At 41.3% G+C, this 22,528-nt stretch overlaps 1 protein-coding gene across 3 annotated transcripts in view; it reads right to left on the bottom strand.

The window, feature by feature from the left end:
- The window catches only part of ATP9B (ATPase phospholipid transporting 9B), a 313,712-nt gene that overhangs the window by 211,431 nt on the left and 79,753 nt on the right, over window positions 1–22,528 (bottom strand). For all 3 annotated transcript variants that reach the window (XM_006128867.5, XM_075921103.2, XM_006128868.5), the window contains exon 7: window positions 7,775–7,826. In XM_006128867.5, coding sequence (XP_006128929.1) covers window positions 7,775–7,826 — 52 coding nt within the window. The remainder of the gene's footprint in view (window positions 1–7,774; window positions 7,827–22,528) is intronic.

Genomic DNA, 22,528 nt, shown 5'->3' with positions numbered 1-22,528 from the left:
CTGCGAAGAGACTTTTGTCCTAGCAGTCGAAGTCTCAGGTGTAACAAGCTCTCTCTGCACCACCTTGGGGCACCCGTCAGCCTCCCTGGCTGCTCGCTGCGAAGGAACTCTGTCCTAGCAGCTAAAGACTCAGGTGTGATAGGGCTCACAGATCACTCACTACCCCGGCCACCAGCTAACAGCTGCCCCATGTGGCCCTGGCATAATTCTGCTGCAATTCTTTAATTTTTATGCACAACTGTTTTTCGGTGTGCATGTGGCCTTTTGTGGCCATGGTGGCAGCTATAAGGCTGTAGACGGCCACGTTCCTCCTTCTAGTGCGGAGATCGTACACGGTGGAGACCTCCCTCCAAACCTCAATGAGGTCCATGATCTCCGCCCTAGTCCAGGATGGCGCCCGCCTTCTCTGGCCCCTGGCTGGCTCCTGGGAACTGAGCTGTGGAGAGCTGGCTGGATCTGGCTGCCCAGCTCATCTTGAGGCCACTGGATCAGGGTCAGTGACTGCTGGTTCTGTGCTTGCAGGTCTGTAGATGGTACAGGCACTGTGGCCAGAGTCTACCCCTTTAAGGGCTCTGGGGCTGGGGGAGAGGAGAGGAGTTTTCCTGGTTTGGCCCAGAGTGGCCACCAGGGCTCCCTGGGAAGGGCTGGAGGCCCCCTATTTCGAAATAAGCATCCACATGGCGCTTATTTCGAATTAGCTATTTCGAATTTGGCGTTAGTCCTCACAGAATGAGGTTTAACTAATTTGAATTAAGCGTCCCGCTATTTCAAATTTATTTCGAAATAGCGGTTTGTCTGTATAGATGCTATTAAAGTTAATTCGAAATAACAGCTGTTATTTTGAATTAATTTTGCTGTGTAGACATACCCTTAGTCTTTTAAGGTTCCAGGGGATCTGTTGTTTTTACAGACACAGACATACACGGCAACCCCACTGATACAGGTCACAACTTCATGCAATTGTGAAGATGTGGGTATGCCAGGGATTTCTACAGAGACAATAACATAGTCTCAGTCTTATTCTCTATCCCTTTTTTAATGATTCCCAAAATTGTATTTGCTTTTTGACTGCCACTGCACACTGAGGTAACTATCCACAAGGACTCCAAGATCTCTTTCTTGATTGGTAATGGCTAATTTAGTACCCATCATTTCACATGTGTAGTTGGGATTATGTAATTTAGTACCCATCATTTCACATGTGTAGTTGGGATTATGTTTTCTAATTTGCACACTTTGCATTTAAGAACATTAAATTTAATTTCACATTTTATTGTCTAGTGATAAATTTGTGAGAGCCTTTTGAAGCTCTTCAATTTGCTTTGGTCAACTACATTGAGCAGTTTCGTATCATCTGCAAATTTTGTCACCTACCTGTTTACCCCTTTCTTCAGATCATTTATGCATATGTTGAATAAAATTGGTCTCAATACTTACTCCTTGGGGACACCACTAATTACTTCTCTCCATTCTGAAAACTGACCATTTATTGCTACTTTTTGTCTCTTATTTTTAACCAGTTACCAGTCCATGAGAGGATCTTACCTCTGATTCCAAGACAGCTTACTGTCAAGATCTTATTCAAGATCTGGTCTTTTCTCACTTACCCCATAAAGTTATTAAGTATCATTTTGTTCTGTTGGAATGACACAACCCAATACAAACAGTGATAACTCCCAACTTTAATTCACAGTTTGAAAAAAACTCTTGGAAATTTCCATTTAATAGCACCAGTAATTATAACTAACTATTTATCATAACGCTCAAACAATTTTCTCCATACATACTTGCCTATTTTTCCACATAGAAAAGCTCACTATCAATTGCATTCCAATATCCATTTTGTTTCTGCTCTCTTCTTGTGGCTTTTTAAATTACCCACTTATAGGAAAACATTTGTTTTCCACGAGTCAGAATTTGTGCCATTATTTTAAAAATATCTAGCGTAATCAGTGGGCACTCCTTTAATTTACAAAGAAAATTAAACACTTCATTTTTATAGCACCACATTTAGGAAAGAAAAAAAAGGGACTTTAGTATAGTCAGTACCTATAGTCAATCTAGGAGTATTATTTAAAACAGTGCTATTTGCGCCACTACAGATAAGGCTGGGTCAAGGTTTCCATTATTAAATATTTTTCAACACTATTTATTTTTTGCAGCCAAATTACTATGTCCTCCTGGCTAAAACTTGGTGCATAACCACTTACAAATAGTAAAACATTTTTACAGTTGGGCTAACTATTTTAATAGTTTCGATTATTTTCAGTCACTTCTGAATTAACTTTCTCATCTCCCATTGTTCAATAATTAAGAGAGAATAAATTTGGACACACGGGAAATGAATAAACTAGAATAAATGTGCTCATGATGATAGTATACCTGTTGCCACACTTATGGCTGTGCCATATAATTATGCTTGTAAAAATAATTATATCTTCAACTGACACACAGTATATTGCTACAAAAAACTGTGCTTAGATCAGGTCTTTGAGAAACCATTGGTCAAATTTCTTGTTCCATTTTCTCTTCCTATGTATTTCTCATAGTCTAGGTAAAGTCAATCACAAAGCTAACTATAAATTCCAGTCTTAAACACTCTTACCTTTATTGGGACTCCGAAAACTTAATGTTTGTTTACTCAAACTTTTAGTGCAATCCAAATAGAACTTATTTCTACAGACATGCATAGCAAGAAACTTCAGATATTATAAAGTCATCAGATTAGAAGAAATGGCAACAATACAAAAGGCTCATTATTACAACATTCAAATCAACCTTATGAACTGAAGAAGGGACTAAATGAAAAAACACCATTTCATAGAAAATGTTACATAGAGAACACAAGGATAAACTTTTATTCTAAAATGTAGAAATGCTCCTAGAAGAGATAATGACAACCAAACTGGCTGTTTTGCCCAGCAAGAGGTAAAGGAGGAGAGCTCAACCTAGTGTTTCACATGATTATGTGCTGATGAGGCAGAAGAAAACACTTAAGGCATGCTTAGACTACATCCCTCTTTCGAAAGAGGGATGTAAATTAGCTTGATCGAAACTGCAAATGAAGCTGGGATTTGAATTTCCCATGCTTCAGTTGCATAATGGTGGCTACGCATTCTTCGAAAATGGGTATTTTGAAAGTAAAACCGCTGTCTAGACGTGGTTCTTTAAAAAACACCTTTTTGTATCCTAAGTAGTACAGGATCTTTCGAAAAAGGGTTTGGTGTTTTTTTTTTTTTTTTTTTTTAAAAGAACCACATCTAGACAGCAGTTTCACTTTCAAAATACTTGTTTTTGAAAGAACGTGCAGCTACCATTATGCAAATGAAGCATAATATTGAACCAAGGTCACTAGGGAGAAAAGAGACATCTTTCAGCCTTTCGAAAGAGGGATATAGTCTAGACATAACCTTATGTACATAGATTGAAAAACTGCATAATGAAGTTTCAGAGCCTGAATACATTTAGATGATACACACTCATCCCTTGAAATAAGAAACATGTGAACTCATAATATCTTAATCTTCAGATTTGTCAATATCTTCCAAAATTAGGTCTGGAATCTAATGAATGGAACTCTGATCCAATAAGAGATCGTCCACAGATAAAAAACTTTACATTATTTCCAGCTCTTGGTGTAGATCTTCATTGGGAAATCCTTTCTTCTTTGATAAACAAACTATGAGTTCCTGGAAGAATCTATCGTTTAAGAATTAGTGACTTTCACTTCCCAGAACATGACACTGAATCACTATGTATGTGCAAAGAAAATTAGTCCTAAAAGGAGAACAACTCATTGGCAGCCAGCTCTACCCAACATCCAGGCTCTGAGGAAGAACCAAGGTCAGAGAGAAAAGAGACATCAAAAACATTTTCACACTATCCGTTTGAATTTCACAGATGATTCTGGATTTCAGGAAAGGGTAGAACGCTATAATTCACCTCTTTGTGTCATTGAATCAGAAAAGCACCCATCTTCTACAACTAATAGGTTGAACTCCTAAAAGAAAAACAAGAGGTGCCTAACCAAGATTAACTCTTATTCTTTAAATGCATTTCTTCCACAGAACCATACCACAGAGGTTATGTGGCTATATAATTTTTCACAGCAATTCAGGGGCACATTAATTTCTGTTCAGCTCTACAGTCCATGGACCAATGGTATAGATACTGTACATCACATCTAGCAATCCATCAGCTCCTCTTCAATTCTAGAAGCTCTACTTAGAGTACATTATCTGGGAGGGTAAAAGTGGCTCTGTGGATGCATTCAGAATATGAGAATTACTACTCCTCTCCCCCATTAGCAACCCTTTTTTCAACATTACATTCAACGTAACATTACAAGAGGGAAAAACAACAACAGAAAATGTGGAAATGACAGAGTTGCCTGCTGACATCTTTGTTTCAGTTTTTACCACGAAAGTGGGTGGTGATTGAAATGTCAGTGAAAATGTGGTAGGTTCAGAAACTAAGATAGGAAAAGAACAAGTCAATTATTTAGACAAGTAAGCAGTCTTCAAATCACCACACTCTGATTAAATGCATCTTAGAATACTGAAGGAGCTGACTAAGGAGATATTTAAATCATTGGAAATGATCTCTAGGAGTCATGGAATGCAGAAGACATTCCAGAAAACAAGGGCAAATATAGTGCTCATCTATCCAAAAAAGGAAATAAGGACAATCCAGGGAATTACAGACCAGCCATCTTAACTTCTGTACCAGGATGGATAATGGAGCAAATAATTACGGAATCCATTTGCAAATATCCAGAAGGTAATAAGGTGATACCTAACAATCAGCATGGATTAGTAAAGAACAAATTATGTCAAACCAACCTAATAGCTTTCTTTGACCAAAAAAAAAAAAAAAAAAAAAAAAAAAAAAGCCTTCTAAATTAGGGAAAGTGGTAGATGTGATATATCTAGACCCATGGTGCCCAACATGCTAACTACTAGCCACATGTAGCTATTTGGCAGGTTGAGTGTGTCTAATTCACTATAATAGTAGCCAGTATAGTAGCGACTGCTTCAATACTGGTTGGACACCACAGATCTAGACTTAAGTAAGGCATTTGATACAGACTTGCATGACCTTCTCATTAATAAACTAAGGAAATACAACCAAGATGGAGCTACCGTAAAGGTAGGTGCATAACTGTTTGGATAATTCCCGAAGAGTATTTATCAATGGTTCATAGTAGATATCAATGGTTCTATAAGTAGAACATGAGAAGTAATTCTTCCAATCTTCTCTGTGCTTATTAGGCCTTAATTGGAACATTGTCCAATTCTGAGAGCCACATTTTTACAAAAGATTGGAAATTACAAGAATTAAAAATTGGAGAAGGTCCAAAGAAGAGCAATAAATATTTTTTTAAAGTCTAGGATTCATGACCTATGAGAGAAGATTAAAAGAACTGGGTTTGTTTAGTCTGGAAAAGAGAAGATTGAAAACTATATGCATATGTCCCATATGTGGCCATAGAGCCACAGGTAACACAAGATACAAAAGGAACAATCTCTCCTCCTAGCCAAGGAACTTTAGGTTTTCTATTTGGACCCCTACTCAAAGTAGGTTAAAACAACAGTTTCTAAGCTTGATTTATAAAGCTCTGAATGGCTGACCAGTATAGACTCTATTCACCAGATCTATTGTTTCTTTGCCTTTAATATGTAGACAAGTGATCTTGGTTGCTTCTCAGAGCAGAGCCCATGATCATGCCTGTCAGTATAACTACTCACAGCTAACTATTGTTCTTCAAGATGTCTTGTTCACAAGCATTCCAATAAGACTGTGTATGCATGGATGTCGGGAACTTTTTTCCTTAGCAGCCCTCATCAGGTTGGCTGAGTAGCCTCCTACAACGGTGCCATTATGGCACACTATATATGACCCTGCCAACTTGACCCCTGCTTTGGTTGATTATTGCCACCTATTCCAACAGAGTTACCTGCTTCATCCTTTCTCCATAAACTACACATAATCTGGGGTATTCTCTAAATAGTTTAGTCCTGTCTAGGTAGAATAGCAGCATCTTATTCATGCCTACAACTTGTGTTTTCACCTCCCCTTTATTGCAATGTGACCAGAAAGCACACAGAGAGGTGAAGATAGAAATCAGTAGCTATTCTGAGCAGAAACTTGGAACGAGTTCTCAACATTGCCTTCTCTTAATAGGATATACATTAAGATGGCCCTACCTTCAAGGTTTGAATTTCCCAGCCTTGAAGACACTCTAATTGCTACCAGAAACACTGCTGTAATGGACAAATGAAAAATAAAGCATCTGTAACCAGTGTTCCCTGTAAGATGAGCACTTGGTTGGCCGCCCAGGTGCTTCCCACCTCATTGGCAGAATGCCCACAGCTGACCCCAGCCAGCAGCATGTGTTTCTGTTGGTAGTGCACATCCACACATGCCTTAGGTGCATATAACATTTATTCTGCACATAGATGATAAATCTTAGAAGGAACTATTACATGTAACTACTGGCTCAAAGAAGATTAATCAAATCAATTTTAAAAAAAGTTCTGATTCCGAGAAAGTATAGGTTATCTGATGGGGATGGGGAGAGGAATATATTCAGATAAGCAATCTAGCTATTGAGGAATGGAAGAAATGGAGTCTCTGAACTGGAGGGAGTTTAGCTGAAATGGCTGCTAAGTGGACTCATAGCTAGTCTAGATGTCTGATAATAGGTAAACCCCAGCATGTTAGGGATCTGTAACTGAGACATAAATTAGCTCTAATTGTGACCTCTTTCCACTTGGTAGTCAGTTCTCACACAGTTTTAATCATAGTAGATTAATGTTAGCAGAGTATAAGGCACTAGGTCTCAACCAAGAATCCAAGGCCCCCTGGAGGACCATGACCAGGTTTCAGGGGGTCCTCCAAGCATGGCCAGCATTAGACTTGGTGGGGTCCAGGGCAAAAAGACAAAGCACAGCTGCATGGCGCTGAAGCCAAAGCCTGAGCAACTTAACTTTGCAGAGGCCTCAGACAAGTTGCTACCTCCTAATGTTGGCCCCGGCTTTTATATGCAGAAAACCAATTGTTGTGGAACAGGTGGACCATAGAGGTTTTACTGCAGAAGTGAGAGGAGCTGGAGTTTGAGAACTCCATTTTTAAGACATTCTATACAGCAAGTGCTAATTTATAATATTAACTATTCTGACCTGTTTATAGCCTTCCAATGTTCTCATTTAAAAGTCAATTTGAAAAGTTATATACACTATTAGAATCACATATTAGTGTGACATACTGAATAGAATGCAATTACATCAGTGGCTTAGTAAAACCAATGTAACTGTACTTATTTTTATTTCCAATATATATAAAGATAATAGTTCTATACAAATGCATACCTAATATACATTGTCAATCTACCAAAGAATTATTTGTATCTCTAATTCAAATTCACAAAATATCTCAGTCTGCCTTTGCTTCAATATCTGGCTTAAGTATTTGAGTACTAGATGTAAAAGACATATATGTAATAAAATCAACAAATGTAGTCAAGAGAGCATTTTTTAGAAGTGTCATACAGTATAGCTCAAAATTTGAATTCCTAATCTGCTCAAATATATTATGATCCATAAATTTCTCATAACTCACAAGATGATGCCTGTATACTGCTATTATCAAAGGTTCATCTTCTATCATAGTTCTTTATGACCATTCTAAATCAAAATACCTCATACACAAAACAAAATTCACTGCACTCACAAAGCTCCAATATAATCAGTAAAATTGAAGTATCTAAACATACCAGTTTTCTCTGAAGTTCTGAGAAATACCATGTCAGCTGGGATTCGTTGATTCTGGGGAAAAAGCATATTTATATGTCTGTAAGAAAAAAATCATTCCAATCAAATGTCCAGTAAGATCAGCAACTAAGGGTCACACTTGGATTGAAATGCAATTAAAATAGGATTTATCAAAGTACTTTGCATTCAGTATTTGCAATTCAGAAATCAATATTTTAGAAAAATTATAGAACAAACAAACAGTTAAGCCTTTCAGAGCCTCCCTATAAATGGATCTCTAAAGTGCCAGAAGAATTTCAATAAGGACTATGTTAACTATAGTTTTTGGTCAGAAAAATACATTACGTAATGTTAAAGGGCCAACTAAAATCTTCAAAAGAAAACAATTTCAAGGGGTCATATCCTCACCCTTTACTTGTTTTGTATGGGGGGAGGATAATAGATCCCATCGTGCAATTTGGTACTTATATGGACCACATCACTAAAGCACGCGTCTTGAATATTTACTTAAGAACGGCCATACTGGGTCAGACGAAAGGTCCCTCTATCCTAGTATCCTGTCTGCTGACAGTGGCCAATACCAGATGCACCAAAGGGAGGGATCACAACAGGTAATCCTCATGTGATCCCTCCCCTATCACCCACCTCCAGAGAAACAGAGGCTAGGGATACCATTCCTACCCATCCTGGCTAACAGTCATTGATGGACCTAACCTCCATGAATCTAACTCTTTTTTGAACCCTGTTAAAGTTCTAGCCTTCACCGCATCCTCTGGCAAAGAGTTCCATAGGTTGACTGTGTGCTAAGTGAAGAAAAGCTTCCTTTTCTTTGTTTTAAACCTGCTGCCTATTAATTTCATTTGGTGACCCCTAGTTCTTTTATTGTGGGAATAAGTAAATAACTTTTCCTTTTTCACTTTTTCAACACTAGTCATGATTTTATAGATCTCTATCGTATCCCCCTTTAGTGTCCTCTTTTCCAAGATGAAAAGTCCAAGTCTTTTTAATCTCTCGTCATATGGGACCAGTTCCAAACCCCTCAATTTTTAATGCCCTTTTCTGAACCTTTTCCAGTGCCAATATATCCTTTTTGAGATGAGGTGACCACATCTGTACGCAATATTCAAGATGTGGGAGTACCATGGTTTTATATACAGGCAATCCCCGGGTTATGTACAAGATAGGGACTGTAGGTTTGTTCTTAAGTTGAATCTGTATGTAAGTCGGAACTGGCGTCAGCCGCTGCTGAAACTGATCAGTTTCAACCGCGGCTGAATCTGGATGCCAGTTCTGACTTACATACAGATTCAACTTAAGAAACCCAGGCATCAGTTTCAGCAGCAGCTGACTTGGGGACCAGCAGCTGATTCCAGGAAGCCCGGGGCAGAGCAACTCTGCCTCGGGCTTCCTGTAGTCAGCCGCTGGTCAGTTTCAGCAGCGGCTGACTTGGGGACACCTGGGGCAGAGCAGCTGGGGTGCTGCTAGGTTGCTCCAGTAGCGCGGCTCCTCGGCGCTACTGGAGCAACCCAGCAGCACCGCACCTGCTCTGCCCCAGGTCCTGATTCAGCCGCTGCTGAAACTGACCAGCAGCGGCTGAATCAGGATGCCTGGGGCAGAGCAGCTGGGGTGCTGCTGGGTTGGTCGGAGCAGTGCTGCGGGACCAACCCGGCAGCCCCCAGCTGCTCTACCCCAGGGGTAGGCAAGAAAAGCCTGGTCTGCTGGGGGGGGGCACTAGCTGCACCCCTTCCCCCCCAGCAGACCAGGGAGATGGGGAGCAAAGCCTTGGAGCACGCCCGCAGCGGGACAGCCCAGGCGCTTGGGCTGTCCCGCTGCGGGCGTGCTCCGCGGCTTTGCTCCTGTCCCCCTGGTCTGCTGGAGGGGTCCAGCAAAGCCTCTGGACCCCCCCCAGCAGACCAGGGACACCAGAGCAAAGCCGCCGCCTGGGCGGCTTTGCTCGTTTGCCCGGGAGCAAAGCCGCCCAGGCGGCGGCTTTGCTCGGGTGTCCCTGGTCTGCTGGGGGGGGGGGTCCAGCGGCTTTACTGGACCCCCCCAGAAGACCAGGGAGACCGGGAGAAGCTTTTCTCGCCCCAGAGGACACGGGTGGCGACCCACCGCCCGTGAGCTCCAGGGCGAGAAAAGCCCCGTTCGTAAGTGCGGATTCGACATAAGTCGGATCCGCGTAAGTTGGGGACTGCCTGTAGAGGCAATAAGGTATTTTCTGTTTTATTCTCTATCCTTTTAATTACTCCTAACATTCTATCCGCCTTTTTTACTGCTGCTGCACACTGAGTGGATGTTTTCAAAGAACTATCCACAATGACTTCAAGATCTTTCTCTTGAGTAGTTCATAGACTCATAGACTTTAAGGTCAGAAGGGACCATTTTGATCATCTAGTCTGACCCCTTGCACAATGCAGGCCACAGAAACTCACCCACCCACTGCAAGAATAATCCTCTCACCTGTATCTCAGATATTGAAGTCCTTGAAACGATGGTTCAAAGACCCCAAGATACAGAGATCCTCCCGCCAGTGACCCGACCCCATGCTACAGAGGAAGATAAAAAACCTCCAGGGTGTCTGACAATCTACCTTGGAGGAAAATTCCTTCCCGATCCCAAATATGGCGATCAGCTGAACCCTGAGCAAATTAGTAACCAAATTAGTTCCCATCATATTGTATATAAACTTCTGATAATCCAGCACATTTAGGACCCAGGGGGTGCCGGATTATCAGATATGCCGGACTATCAGAAGGGGGGGTAATGAGGAGTCTGGGGTGGAGGGGGGGGCAGATGCGTCCCTTGGCGCTGCGGGACCAACCTGGCAGCACCCCAGCTGCTCTGCCCCAGGCGTCCCCAAGTCAGCTGCTGCTGAAACTGACCAGTGGCTGACTCCGGGAAGCCCGGGGCAGAGCAGTTCTAATTGTCCAGCACTTCCGGGTTCCAGATGGTACCGGAGTATCGGATGCCTGACCACTGGAGTTTTACTGTAGTTGGTATTATTTTTTCCAATGTGCATTACTTTGCATTTATCAACATTAAATTTCATTTGCCATTTTGTTGCCCAATCACTTCATTTGGTGAGATCTTTTTGAAGTTCTTCACGGTCTGCTTTGGTCTTTCTGGATTTCTTCTCAGAACTTCAGGAGGCAAAGCAGTACTGTTATCCCATTTTAAAGAAGAGGGAACTTCTGTCCCTTCCCCTTTCCCCCCAAAAAAAAGAGAAAGAGGAGGTTTATTTCCTCTCCATCATCAAATCTACATCTATTTCCCAAATACAGAAAGATTGTTCCAAACATTCATGGTTTCAAAAACAAGTTTGTTTGTTTTTAAAAACTGTCCCTTACTCAACTGGCAAAATCTTACTCCACACCATTAATTACCCCACACACATCTTCCACAATACAGTTATGCATATAAGAATAATGAAGGACCTGACAGAGGAGGTATCTGGAGCATTAGCTATCATCTTTGAAAAATCATGGAAGTCGGGAGAGATTCCAGAAGACTAGAAAATGGCAAATATACTGCCCATCTATAAAAAGGGAAATAAGGACAACCCAAATATCTGGCTGATAAGAAGTTGATAAGTAACAGCCAGCATGGATTTGTAAAGAACAAATAATGATAGGATAAGGGGGAGGTGGTGGACATGATATCCCTAAACTTTAGTAAAGCATTTGATACAGTCTTGCATGACCTTCTTATCAATACATTATGGAAAAACAACCTAGATGGGGCAACTATAAGGTGGGTGCATAAATGGCTGGATAACCATTCTCAAAGAGTAGCTATTAATGGTTTACAGTCATGCTGGAAGGGGATAACAAGAGGAGTTGTGTAGGGGGTCAGTTTTAGGACTGGTTCTGTTCAATATATTCATCTAAGATTTAGATATTGGCATAGAGAGTAAGCTTATTAAGTTTGCCAGTGATACCAAATTGGGAGGGGTTGCAAGTGCTTTGGAGGATAGGATCATAATTCAAAATGATCTGGACAAAGTGGAGAAATGGTCTGAGGTAAACAGGATGAAGTTTAAGAAGGACAAATGCAAAGTACTCCATTTAGGAAGGAACAAGCAGTTCCACACATACAGAATGGGAAATGACTGTCTAGGAAGGAGTACTGTTGAAAGGGATTTAGGTGTCATGGTGGACCACAAGTTAAACATGAGTCAACAGTGTATCACTGTTGCAAAAAAAGGAAACATTATTCTGGGGTACATTAACAGGAGTGTTGTGACCAAGACATGAAAAGTAATTCTTCCACTCTACTCTGCACTGATTAGGCCTCAACTGGAGTAGTGTGTCCAGTTTTGGGCACCACATTTCAAGAAAGATGTGGAGAAATTGGAGAAGGTCCAGAGAAGAGCAACAAAAATGATTAAAGGTCTAGAAAACATGACCTATGAGAGAAGACAAAGAATTTGGTTTGTTTCATTTAGAGAAGAGAATACTGAGAGGGGACATGATAGTAGTTTTCAAGTACCTAAAAGGGTGGGTCAGATAGTGCATGGTCCTGCCGTGAGGGTAGGTTAGATGGGCATCTATAAGGAATGATCTTCATCAGGGGTGGGGAACCTAAGGCCTGGCAGCCGGATGTAGCCCCCAGTTTGCCTGAATCCAGTTCCTGAGGCTTGGGGTTCCCCCTGGAGGGCCATGATAGTGAGGATCTGGTTGCCTCTCACTTGTGTGTGGTCCTTGACTGATTTTCTGTGGGTCTGCAGTCCCCAATCCAAAAAAGGTTCCTCACCCCAATCTAAATGATGCTTTGCCCTGCCATGGGGGCAGGGGACTGAACTTGTTGACCTTTCGAGGTCTCTTCCAGTTCTAGTATTCTATGATTCTATAAATCTGAAGCATACTGTTATTCATTTGATCTCATTATCTCCAAAGTATCCATCAAAAATGTAAGGGATATGGGACTGGACTGCAAAGAAATGATAAGTTAAGGACTTCGGGAGTAGCACAGAGAGTGACTGTACAATTTAGGTATGAAGTGACAACATACAGGAGCCTTAATTCTTTTCTTTTTCTGTACACAGGCCACCTTTAACTACTATGGGGATGTCTAGGCCTCAGACTTGTAGACTTTAAGGTCAGAAGGGACCATTATGATCACCTAGTTTGAACTCCTGCACATTGCAGGCCAAAAAACCTCACATACCCACTCCTATAATAGAGCCCTAATCTCTAGCTGTGTTACTGAAGTCCTCAAATCATAGTGTGAATTTTAATCTAATGCTGATATATTTTCTTAGTAGTTTCAATTTATATGCCACTGGAAAACCACATCACACATTTCTTACTACATTTTGTATTTTTCCATACATTGAGAACACTTCCTCTCTCTCTCATATAGACAGAGTCTTAAAAAGAGTAGTTCTCTCACTGCTTTCTCCTAGGAAAGTTAGGGAGAAAGAACACAAGTGACATACTAACAACGTTTCTTGATGTAATTCAGGGAAGATGTACACATGCTATAGTGATGGGTCTGAATAGAGTTTTTGCCTTTTTTAAACTTCTGAGTAAACTCAGGGCTCATATAAAGTGGTAGATCATATGCACTTGAAAAGACATAGCATATAAAGACTTACCAAGTCTTTCTACACAGCTTTCATAGCCACAAGAGTCCACTGTGATCATCTAGTCTGACCTGTGCACCACAAGCCATATGACTTCTATGTTTGAACTGGAACATTTATTTAAGGAAAATTATCCAAATCTGTGTTTCATTTCTAGTCTGAATTTGTCTAGCTTCAACTTTCATCTCTGCAATTCAAATGTCAATAATGATCATTTGCAAAATAAATGAAGTATCAAAAACAGTTCTGGCTCTATTTTGTGCATAAACTCCCAACTGCACCAAACTGTGAAGTGTTTCTGTGATGTGTACAAATAGCAGTGAACTCAGGACAAAACTCATTTTCAGATATTTCCCTTATCCAGTATTTGAATTTAGGTTGCTAAAAGATGGGAAGCCATTTCACCAAACTAGCATATGGTTTTCAGCTTGTAAGCTTTTCTGGGCACTGCTAGTCTCTCAGGCTACATCTACACTGCAAGGTTTTTGCACAAAAAACTGTGGAGCGTCCACACCTCAAATGTGCTTTTGCGCAAGTAAATCAGGAGTAAAACGGCAGAATAGAGGGCTTTTGCCAGTGTAGGTAAACTTCCTTCTACGAGGCATAACTCCCTTATACACTACAGCTATTGCGCAAAAAGGCAAGCGTGGATGCTCCAGAGGCCATTCTAAAAAAAGCACAGGTGCTCTGATTCTGTGAATGGCCATCTGATCTTTCTTGCGCAAGAGTGTCCATGCAGCGTGGACACTCTCTTGCACAAAAGCACATCACTTTTGCCATGCACTTTGAGGTGTGGACAAGTTTTGGGCAAGATGTTTTTGTTCAAGAACTGTTCTGCAAAAGACTTCTTGTGCAAAAAGCTTGCAGCGTAGACGTAGCCTCATTATGCATTTGTATAAGCCATCCAATAGTCAATAATATAGCTAACTAAACATCATCGGCAGGATCCTATATTAGTACTCTGAGTGCCAACGACCCTCCTTTGGATACTGTCAAAAGTTAATTCAGAGAGCAAAAGAAACTATACTTTCATCTCATTCTGCATTACACGAGACATTAATCGTTATAAGCAGGATTCACCGAACCGTGGTGAGCCCCACTCGCCAGCCGCGCTGTCGGGCGATCTGTACATGCGCAGATCGTTCTGTGCATGTGCAAATCGCCCGAACACAGCTCTTCCGGGTTACAATTTATTCCCCATGGGCGAGTAGATTGTATTATTTGTCGAGCCCTGGTTACAAGACTGGGCAATTTTTGAATTTCCCAAATGGTCTTAACGTGGCAGTATTCAATTACAATATTTTTTAACAACACAATCAACACATATGTAAACTGCCAGATTTTGCACTATTTCATAGGATCCTTTTTTGGATTGACTTTTGAAGACTGACAAGAAGGGTTTTAGAAATCTTCTTTCTAGACTATGGCTGTTTCTACATTGGCAAGATTTTGCACAAAAGCTGCCTGTCTACACTGGCCGCGAGTATTTGCGCAAGAACACTGATGTTGTAATGTACAAAAATCAGTGCTTCTTGCACAAATACTCTGATGCTCCCGCTCAGGGCTAAGCCCTCTTGCGCAAGTATTCTTGCGCAAGAGGCCAGTGTAGACAGCAACGTTAATTTCTTGCGCAAGAAAGCCCGCTGGCTAAAATGGCCATCGGGGCTTTCTTGCGCAAGAGAGCATCTACACATGCCAGTATAGACACTCTCTTGTGCAAATACTTTTAACGGAAAAACTTTTCCGTTAAAAGTATTTGCGCAAAGTCATGCCAGCGTAGACTCAGCCTATGAGTATATTGAATAGAATTGGGTGCCTGGGGACTGTTAGTGTTGTGGTATTTTGATTCTTGCCAAAATATTGTTAGTGTAATTTGTTAGTGATGAGGATTTTAGGTTACTACTTAGCCATATGAATGTCAATTATCAATGCCTCCAAACTTAGGCAATTTTCAGACTGTTCTTACCTCTACTTTTATAGGTGCCCAAGTAATAAAAGCCAGTTTGACCCTACCCTTACAAAAAAAAAAAAAATTGTAAGGGAGAAACAATAGCAATTTTTTGTTCTGCTTATGGTGAAGTCCAATATGTAGAGGAAACTGGAGCCTGTTAGGGAAGAGTAGGCTATGGGAACATCAGCACATTGATATCTGCTACTTTATTGGGTACCATAAAATACAGTTAGAACAGCCTGAAAATTGCCTAAGTTTGGAGACATTGATAATTGACATTCATATGGTTAAGTAGTAATTTAAAATCCCCATCACTAACAAAAATTTCCAATATATAAAAACTCTACATTTGCAAGAATCAAAATAGCACAACGCTATCAGTCCTCATGCATCCAGTCCTATTCAATATACTCATAAATGGTCTAGAAAAAGGGGTAAACTTGCGATAGCAAAGTTTGCAGATGATACAAAATTACTCCAAATAGTTGAGTCCCAGGCAATAGCTACAAAAAGATCTCTCTCAACTGGATGACTCAGCAGCAAAATGGTAGACAAAGTTTAATGCTGATAAATGAAAAGTGATGCACACTGGAAAATTCCAAAAATACATATAAAATAATTGGGTCTAAATTAGCTGTTATCATTCAAGACAGATCTTGGAGTCTCTGTGGATAGTTCTCTGAAAACCAAACAATGTGGGGCAGTCAAAAAAAAAAAAGGAAACAATGTTGGGAAATATTAAGAAAGGGATAGAGAATAAGACAGAAAATATATTGCTTATACAGGCAGTCCCCGACTTACGTGGATCCGACTTACGTCGGATCCCTAGATACGAACGGGGTGAGGCAACTCCCGCACATGCGCAGCAGCATTCCCGGGGCTCGCTCACCTGGGTCCTAGGATCCTCCTCCTCCTCGGGCTGGCTCCGACTGGGGTCCCGCAGAGCTGCCGGGCAGAGGAAAAGTGCCTCCCCACGCCCGCTGCCCCCCCCACCCCCCTGCCAGCAACAGGCTGCCCCCTCCCCTGAGCAACAGGCTGCCGAACAGACAAAAGCAGCCTCTCTGCCCCTCCTCCCCTCTATACATGCCGGGCTCCCGGAGTGCAGCAGCGTCCCCGGAGCTCGCTCACCTGGGTCCTAGAATCCACCTCCTCCTCCTCTTCGGCCGGCTCCAACTGACCTCTGCCTGCAGCAGCTGGCCACAGGGACAGGGATCCCGCAGAGCTGCCGGGCAGAGGAAAAGTGCCTCCCCACGCCCGCTGCCCCCCCCCCGCGGCCTCGCATCCTGCACGCCTCCCCCCTCCCCCCCTGCCAGCAACAGGCTGCCCCCTCCCCTGAGCAACAGGCTGCCGAACAGCAGACAAAAGCAGCCTCTCCGCCCCTCCTCCCCCTATACATGCTGGGCTCCCTGGGCAAACAAAGACTCCACCAAAACAAACAAAGTGCTGGCCTCATTGTGTTAGCAAAAAAAGGACCCTCCTCCTAGAACCCTGGGTGGTGTGTGGAAATAAAGCTATTAGCTCAAAGCATGGTGCAGAGCTGTTTGGTATTTGATGAGTTACTCCTTTAGTCCTGAGTTTGTCACAGGGACAGAAATAGATGTGAAATCTTCTGAACAGGGGGAACAGACAGCAAAACAAACATTAGAGGGGAGTTAACCTTTCCCTATGCTATCCAAAACTAAAAAAAATGTTTGGCTAGAGTTTCCCCTACAATATGTACCAGTTCCGACTTACATACAAATTCAACTTAACAAACCTACAGTCCCTATCTTGTACGTAACCCGGGGACTGCCTGTACATGAATTCATGGTACACCCACATTTCGACTACTGCATGCAGATGTGGTCACCACATCTCAAACGAAGATATATTGGAATTAGAAAAAGTTCTGAAAAGGAAAACAAAAATTATTAGAAGTGTGGAACAGATTCTGTATGAAGAGAGATTAATAAACCTGGGACTTTTCAGCATGGAAGAGATGATTAAGAGTGATATGACTGAAAGCTATAAAATCATGACTGGTATAGAGAAAGAAGTGCAATTTATGCCTTCATTCGGTGAACTAGAGATCACCAAATTAAATAGATAGATAACAGGTTTAAAACAAACAAAAGAAAGTAGTTATTTACACAATGCACAGTCATCAACCTGTGGAATTCTTTGTATGAGGATGTTGTGAAGGTCAGGTCATTAACAGGATACAAAATGAACTAGATAAGTTCATGGAAGTTAGGTCCGGAGACCACTTTGAGAAACACATTGCCCATTCCCAGAAAGCTGATAGTCATTTGTAGAACTGATATACCGTATTTTCTGGCGTATAAGGCGACTGGGCGTATAAGACGACCCCCTAATTTTCTAGTTAAAAGATAGGTTTTCATCTTATACTCGCCATATAAGACTACCCCCCCTTAAGAGGCCAACCGGCAGCAACCCAGCACGCCTGGGCTGCCCCGCTGCCCGAGCCCCTCCGCGGCTTTGCTCCGCGTCTTCCTGGTCTGCAGATCAGGGAGACGTGGAGCAGCTTTTCTCGCCCCGGAGTACACGGGCGGCGGGACCGCGAGGTCCCGCAGTCTGTGTCCTCCGGGGCGAGAAAAGCCCCGTTCGTACCTGCAAGTCGGGGACTGCCTGTATACCCGGCGTATAAGACGACCCCCGATTTTTGGGGATGTTTTTTAGCATAAAAAGTCGTCTTATATGCCGGAAAATACAGTAATTGAATAATGTGGTGATATTTGGGATTTCTATTTAATTCTATAGACGATAGATGATTTTTTTTGCCAAGCTGTTGTCTTTTGGTTAAAGATTTTACCTTCTTAACAAGCTACTGGAAGTTTTTAGGCATGAGGCCAGTAACTTAAGATGTGTTCAGTGGAAAGCTGCCAAAGGGCTGTTCTGGTATGTTTACTTACCAGCTCTGCAGCCATGGAGTCTCATTGTGGTTCACCATTTGCAGCCAAGAGGAGCCATGGGAAGCAGCATGACCTGGGCCACTACTTCCCACAGCTCCCCTTGGCTGCAAACCACAAACTGCAGCCAATCAGAACTGCGAGGCTCCATAGTTGCAGAGCTGGTAAGTAAAACAAACAAAAAACAAACAAAAAAACAGAGTGGCCTAGTAGCAGCTTTCACAGAATGGATCTGCAGGCCACTCTGAGAAACACTGAGCTAGACGGACCTTTGTTCCAATCCAGTATGAGCATTCTTATGTTTCATGAAGTAAGTAAATCTCATTATAAAGCAAAATTATATTTATTAGTGTGTGAAAAGTCTACTTGGTATCTGTTAGCCTGAGGATTAAGCCTACTAACAATGAAGTAGAAAACCAGTCATGTACTGTTTTTAAGGCTAACAATGTCAATATCAACTTCTCATTTTAATGAAAAATTAAATGTGAGTTAATACATGTCTCTTGTTTTCATTTTATGTTTTCTCTTCCTGCTTTCACTCAATTTATTACCTTTTTATTCCCATAATTAATCATAATTTTTCCTATATAACTGAAATAACATACTTCACAAGGACAACAAGAAGATTTCTATGATAGTGGGCTATGATGGGCTGGCCAGTATGTCATTGCTTCCTTCTTTGGGGGGAAAGGAGAGGCAGAGACAAGAGTGGCAGGGGTTATTGATCTTTAGCTGAAGGGACCATTGTAGCATTGGCATCATTTCTTCAAGAGAAGAGCGATAAGGTAGCAGAGAAGCTACAGAAATATTAAGAAAAATGTTCTTAATTATCCCTGCTACCCATCAAAAATTAGTTATTTTCAATGAACAATTCACATTTTGAAAAGTTTTTAACAGTTTTAGCTTTTTGGCATTCAGGACACAGTTGTGGCTAATGGGAAGAATAATGGCTTTTATGGAGAAGTGAGGCAGTAAGATTTAAAGAGAAGGCTTGAGCTCTTTGCTCTTCAATCTCAGCAACCCTCCAGAAAGCAACTATTCACTTCCCATCATTAATTTCAGTAATAAAGGATACACACATTCACTGCTGCTTCTGCTGAGATGATCGACAATGAAACCAATATTATCATCACTATGACCGTTAGTAGACTTCAGAATTAATACTATATAGGCAGTCCCCGGGTTACGTACAAGATAGGGACTGTAGGTTTGTTCTTAAGTTGAATTTGTATGTAAGTCGGAACTGGTACATATTGTAGGGGAGACTCTACCCAAACATTTCTCCAGAGCTCAGTTTTATTCTCCCACACCTCACTTCCCTCAGTCCTTTATTCTCAAGCTGAGGTGTCTGCTGAGAAAAGCCGCTCCGCAAATCCCTGGTCTGGTGGGGAGGGGCGCTAGCTTCGCGTCTCCCTGGTCCGCTGGGGGGAAGCAGCTAGTGCGGGGTTGCCTCACCCCGTTTGTAAGTAAGGATCCGATGTAAGTCGGATCCATGTAACCCGGGGGCTGCCTGTATTGAGAAAATTAATTCATACTATATTGGAACAGTTTGTACCTCATCCACTTTTTCATATTGCAGAGTTCGGAACAAATCACCACAACTTACAAATCATATTTAGAACTCTTTCTCCAAATCAAGATTAGAAACTTCATGTCTCTAAAAAAGTCAAATTAGCACACAATTCTATGGCAAATTTTGTGACAATTCCATTGTTGTAGACTGTTGAACACACAAATACCCCTTAACAGCTAACACGTCAAAGAGCCATAAACTGGTCGGTCTTATGGTGGAGAGGTTAAAGGAAAGTAAACAAATTCCCTGTACAAATCATTGTACTGTCCAAAATTTTAAGAACAAAGATATATGAAAAGAAAATCACAGGATACAAAGAAATCTAACCACATGTGCTGATATTGGATAGCACAGATACCCTTGAAAAAGCCTGCTAAGACTACTGTTACAGGAAGTCTTACTACTTACTGCAGATGAATAAAGAAATAACTATCCACCAACACAAGACAAACTGATTACAAAAATCTGCAGCATCTCTTAATGGAGAAAGTGACAAGCAAGAAGATTGATATCTGCACTATCTGCATTACGATTATCCTTAATTACACACACAGCAATATTTTAATCTAACCATGAACCCTCTCTTTTATACTACATTTATCAGAGTGGAACAAATTATAAGACCAACTAAAAGACCACAGACTAAATAACTCATTTGCACAATGCTCAGAAAAGGTTCATCACTTCTGACTGTATTAATTGGGCTATATGATTATATGCATGAATTTATATTTATGTACATTATTGTTCAAACAATGAAAACTTATAAATATATTTAAATAATAGAGTAAAAACCAGTATAATGGAATGCTAAACTATATGTTAGTGTTCAGACACTAGGCAGTACTGTGTGCGTAACAGACTTTATTTTCAACTAGTCTCAGCCACACCTGCCAGTTCATTAAAGGATCTTATGGAAGACATCTCTGGTGTATCTCTCTGAGAGAGAAGCTCTGTAGTCAGTCTATATTGGGCACAGAAGTCTGAGCTACTAGTAACAACCCTGCGGCTTACCATGTATAAGCTGCATATGAATGTCACAACTGAAGTAGCGTAGAGGAGAACTGAAAGAAAAGGAACAAAGCAACAATGGTGGCAGAGCCTGATCAATGTGTCACTCTTCAATGCCCTAAAGATCTTCAATTTCGACAAACCTTCAAAATGGACTGAAAGCACTCACTAGCAATATTTTGCATCACAGTCAAACTCCACATGGAAAGCAGAGACACTGAGATATGTTCTTGAATTTATGCTATGAAGAAGCAGGCACAGCATATATCTACTTTTTTTTCCCCCTTTAACATTTACTGAAGTCAGTCAAAGATCATTGTGAAAGAGTTCTGGCTATGTTTGATGCATACCTCAGAAAAAAGTGGTTTACTTAAGAGCATATTTTCAACAGAGAATTCAAGGACTAGGAGAAAATGTTAAATGTCTTATAAAATCTCTGCATGCATTGACTGAAAACTGTTTTAGGACTGCAAAAAGGTAAAGATACCAGTGAGAGGCTGGTTCTTCAGTTAACATATATTTTACATTAGGACTGGAGGCCTAAGTATCTGAAGGACACTAAAGAAGTCACAAGAGACTACAGTATGTGGACAATAAAGTGACTCAAATGGACTCCAGGCAATTGCATCATAATATCAAACTGAAGGGTATGTCTACACTACAGAGTTTTGTCGGAAAAACGGCTGTTTTTCCAACAAAACTTGAGAAACATCCACACTGCAATTGCATTCTTCCGCAAGAAAATCAAAAGAACAGAAAGGTTTTTCCAGCATTGGTAATCCTCATTCTACGAGGAAGAAGCCTTTTTGCGAAAGAGCTCTTTCGCAAAAATGTACGTATAGGGGTCAATTGTGGAAGAACTCTGTATGTGTGAAGTACAGGTGTGGTGAGGCCTGCATTGCTCCCCATTTCCCATTTCTCCCCCCTTCCCTACTACTGATAAGCCAGAAGCAAGTCTCTAGGAACATACACCATTGTAGCAAGAACAAATTATAGATAAGGGTGGGAAAATAATCTTGTTTACCTAAATGTACTGATCATGTAAACATAGTCAAAGGACAAGCAGTACAGCTGAGCCATACTGTACCAAGTGATGAGTAATCCCCGGAAATTTCCAAACTGCCACAAACAATGTAGAGACACTGTATTTAAATCTGCACCAGAGCACAGCAATTTGAACCTCACTGATGGGCTTTGGGTACCGGCGCCTCGGAAGCTGAGACAGTCTTCCACTTCATCCGCAGCCAAAACGGGGTTCCCCGGCTAGCAGAAGGGATGTAAGAATGCCACTTTTCCTATCATGTTGTTCTTTTAGTTAGTTTCTGATAGCTGTCAGAAAATAAACTGCTTGTGTTTGACAGACACCTGTGTAGCATGTCTTTGTACTTTGAGAATCCAGTGTTGGACCCGAGACTTACTCTTGCCGGCAACAGTGTGTGTGGAACAGGAAGAGGAAGTTCTTTTAGAAGAAGAGGAAAGAGGAAAAAGCACAGGTGCCCTGGTGGCCATTCCAATCATAGCAATCACAGCTTACATACGAGAGTGTGTCCATTCAGTCCGGATGCTTTTGATGCACTTTTGCAGTATGGACACTCTCTTTAGGAAGAAGTTTTTCTGGATGATCTCTTCTGAAAAAAAGCTTCTTCTGAAAGAAGCTTGTAGTCTAGATGTAGCCAAAGTGAGAGGACAAATACTAAATCTCATTCATGATGGATATCAAGGACTAAC

Source organism: Pelodiscus sinensis, chromosome 2 (genome assembly GCF_052426305.1).
Source record: "Pelodiscus sinensis isolate ZL-2025 chromosome 2, ASM5242630v1, whole genome shotgun sequence".
NCBI lineage: Eukaryota > Metazoa > Chordata > Testudines > Trionychidae > Pelodiscus > Pelodiscus sinensis.
This window is presented reverse-complemented; position numbering and strand designations above follow the sequence as displayed.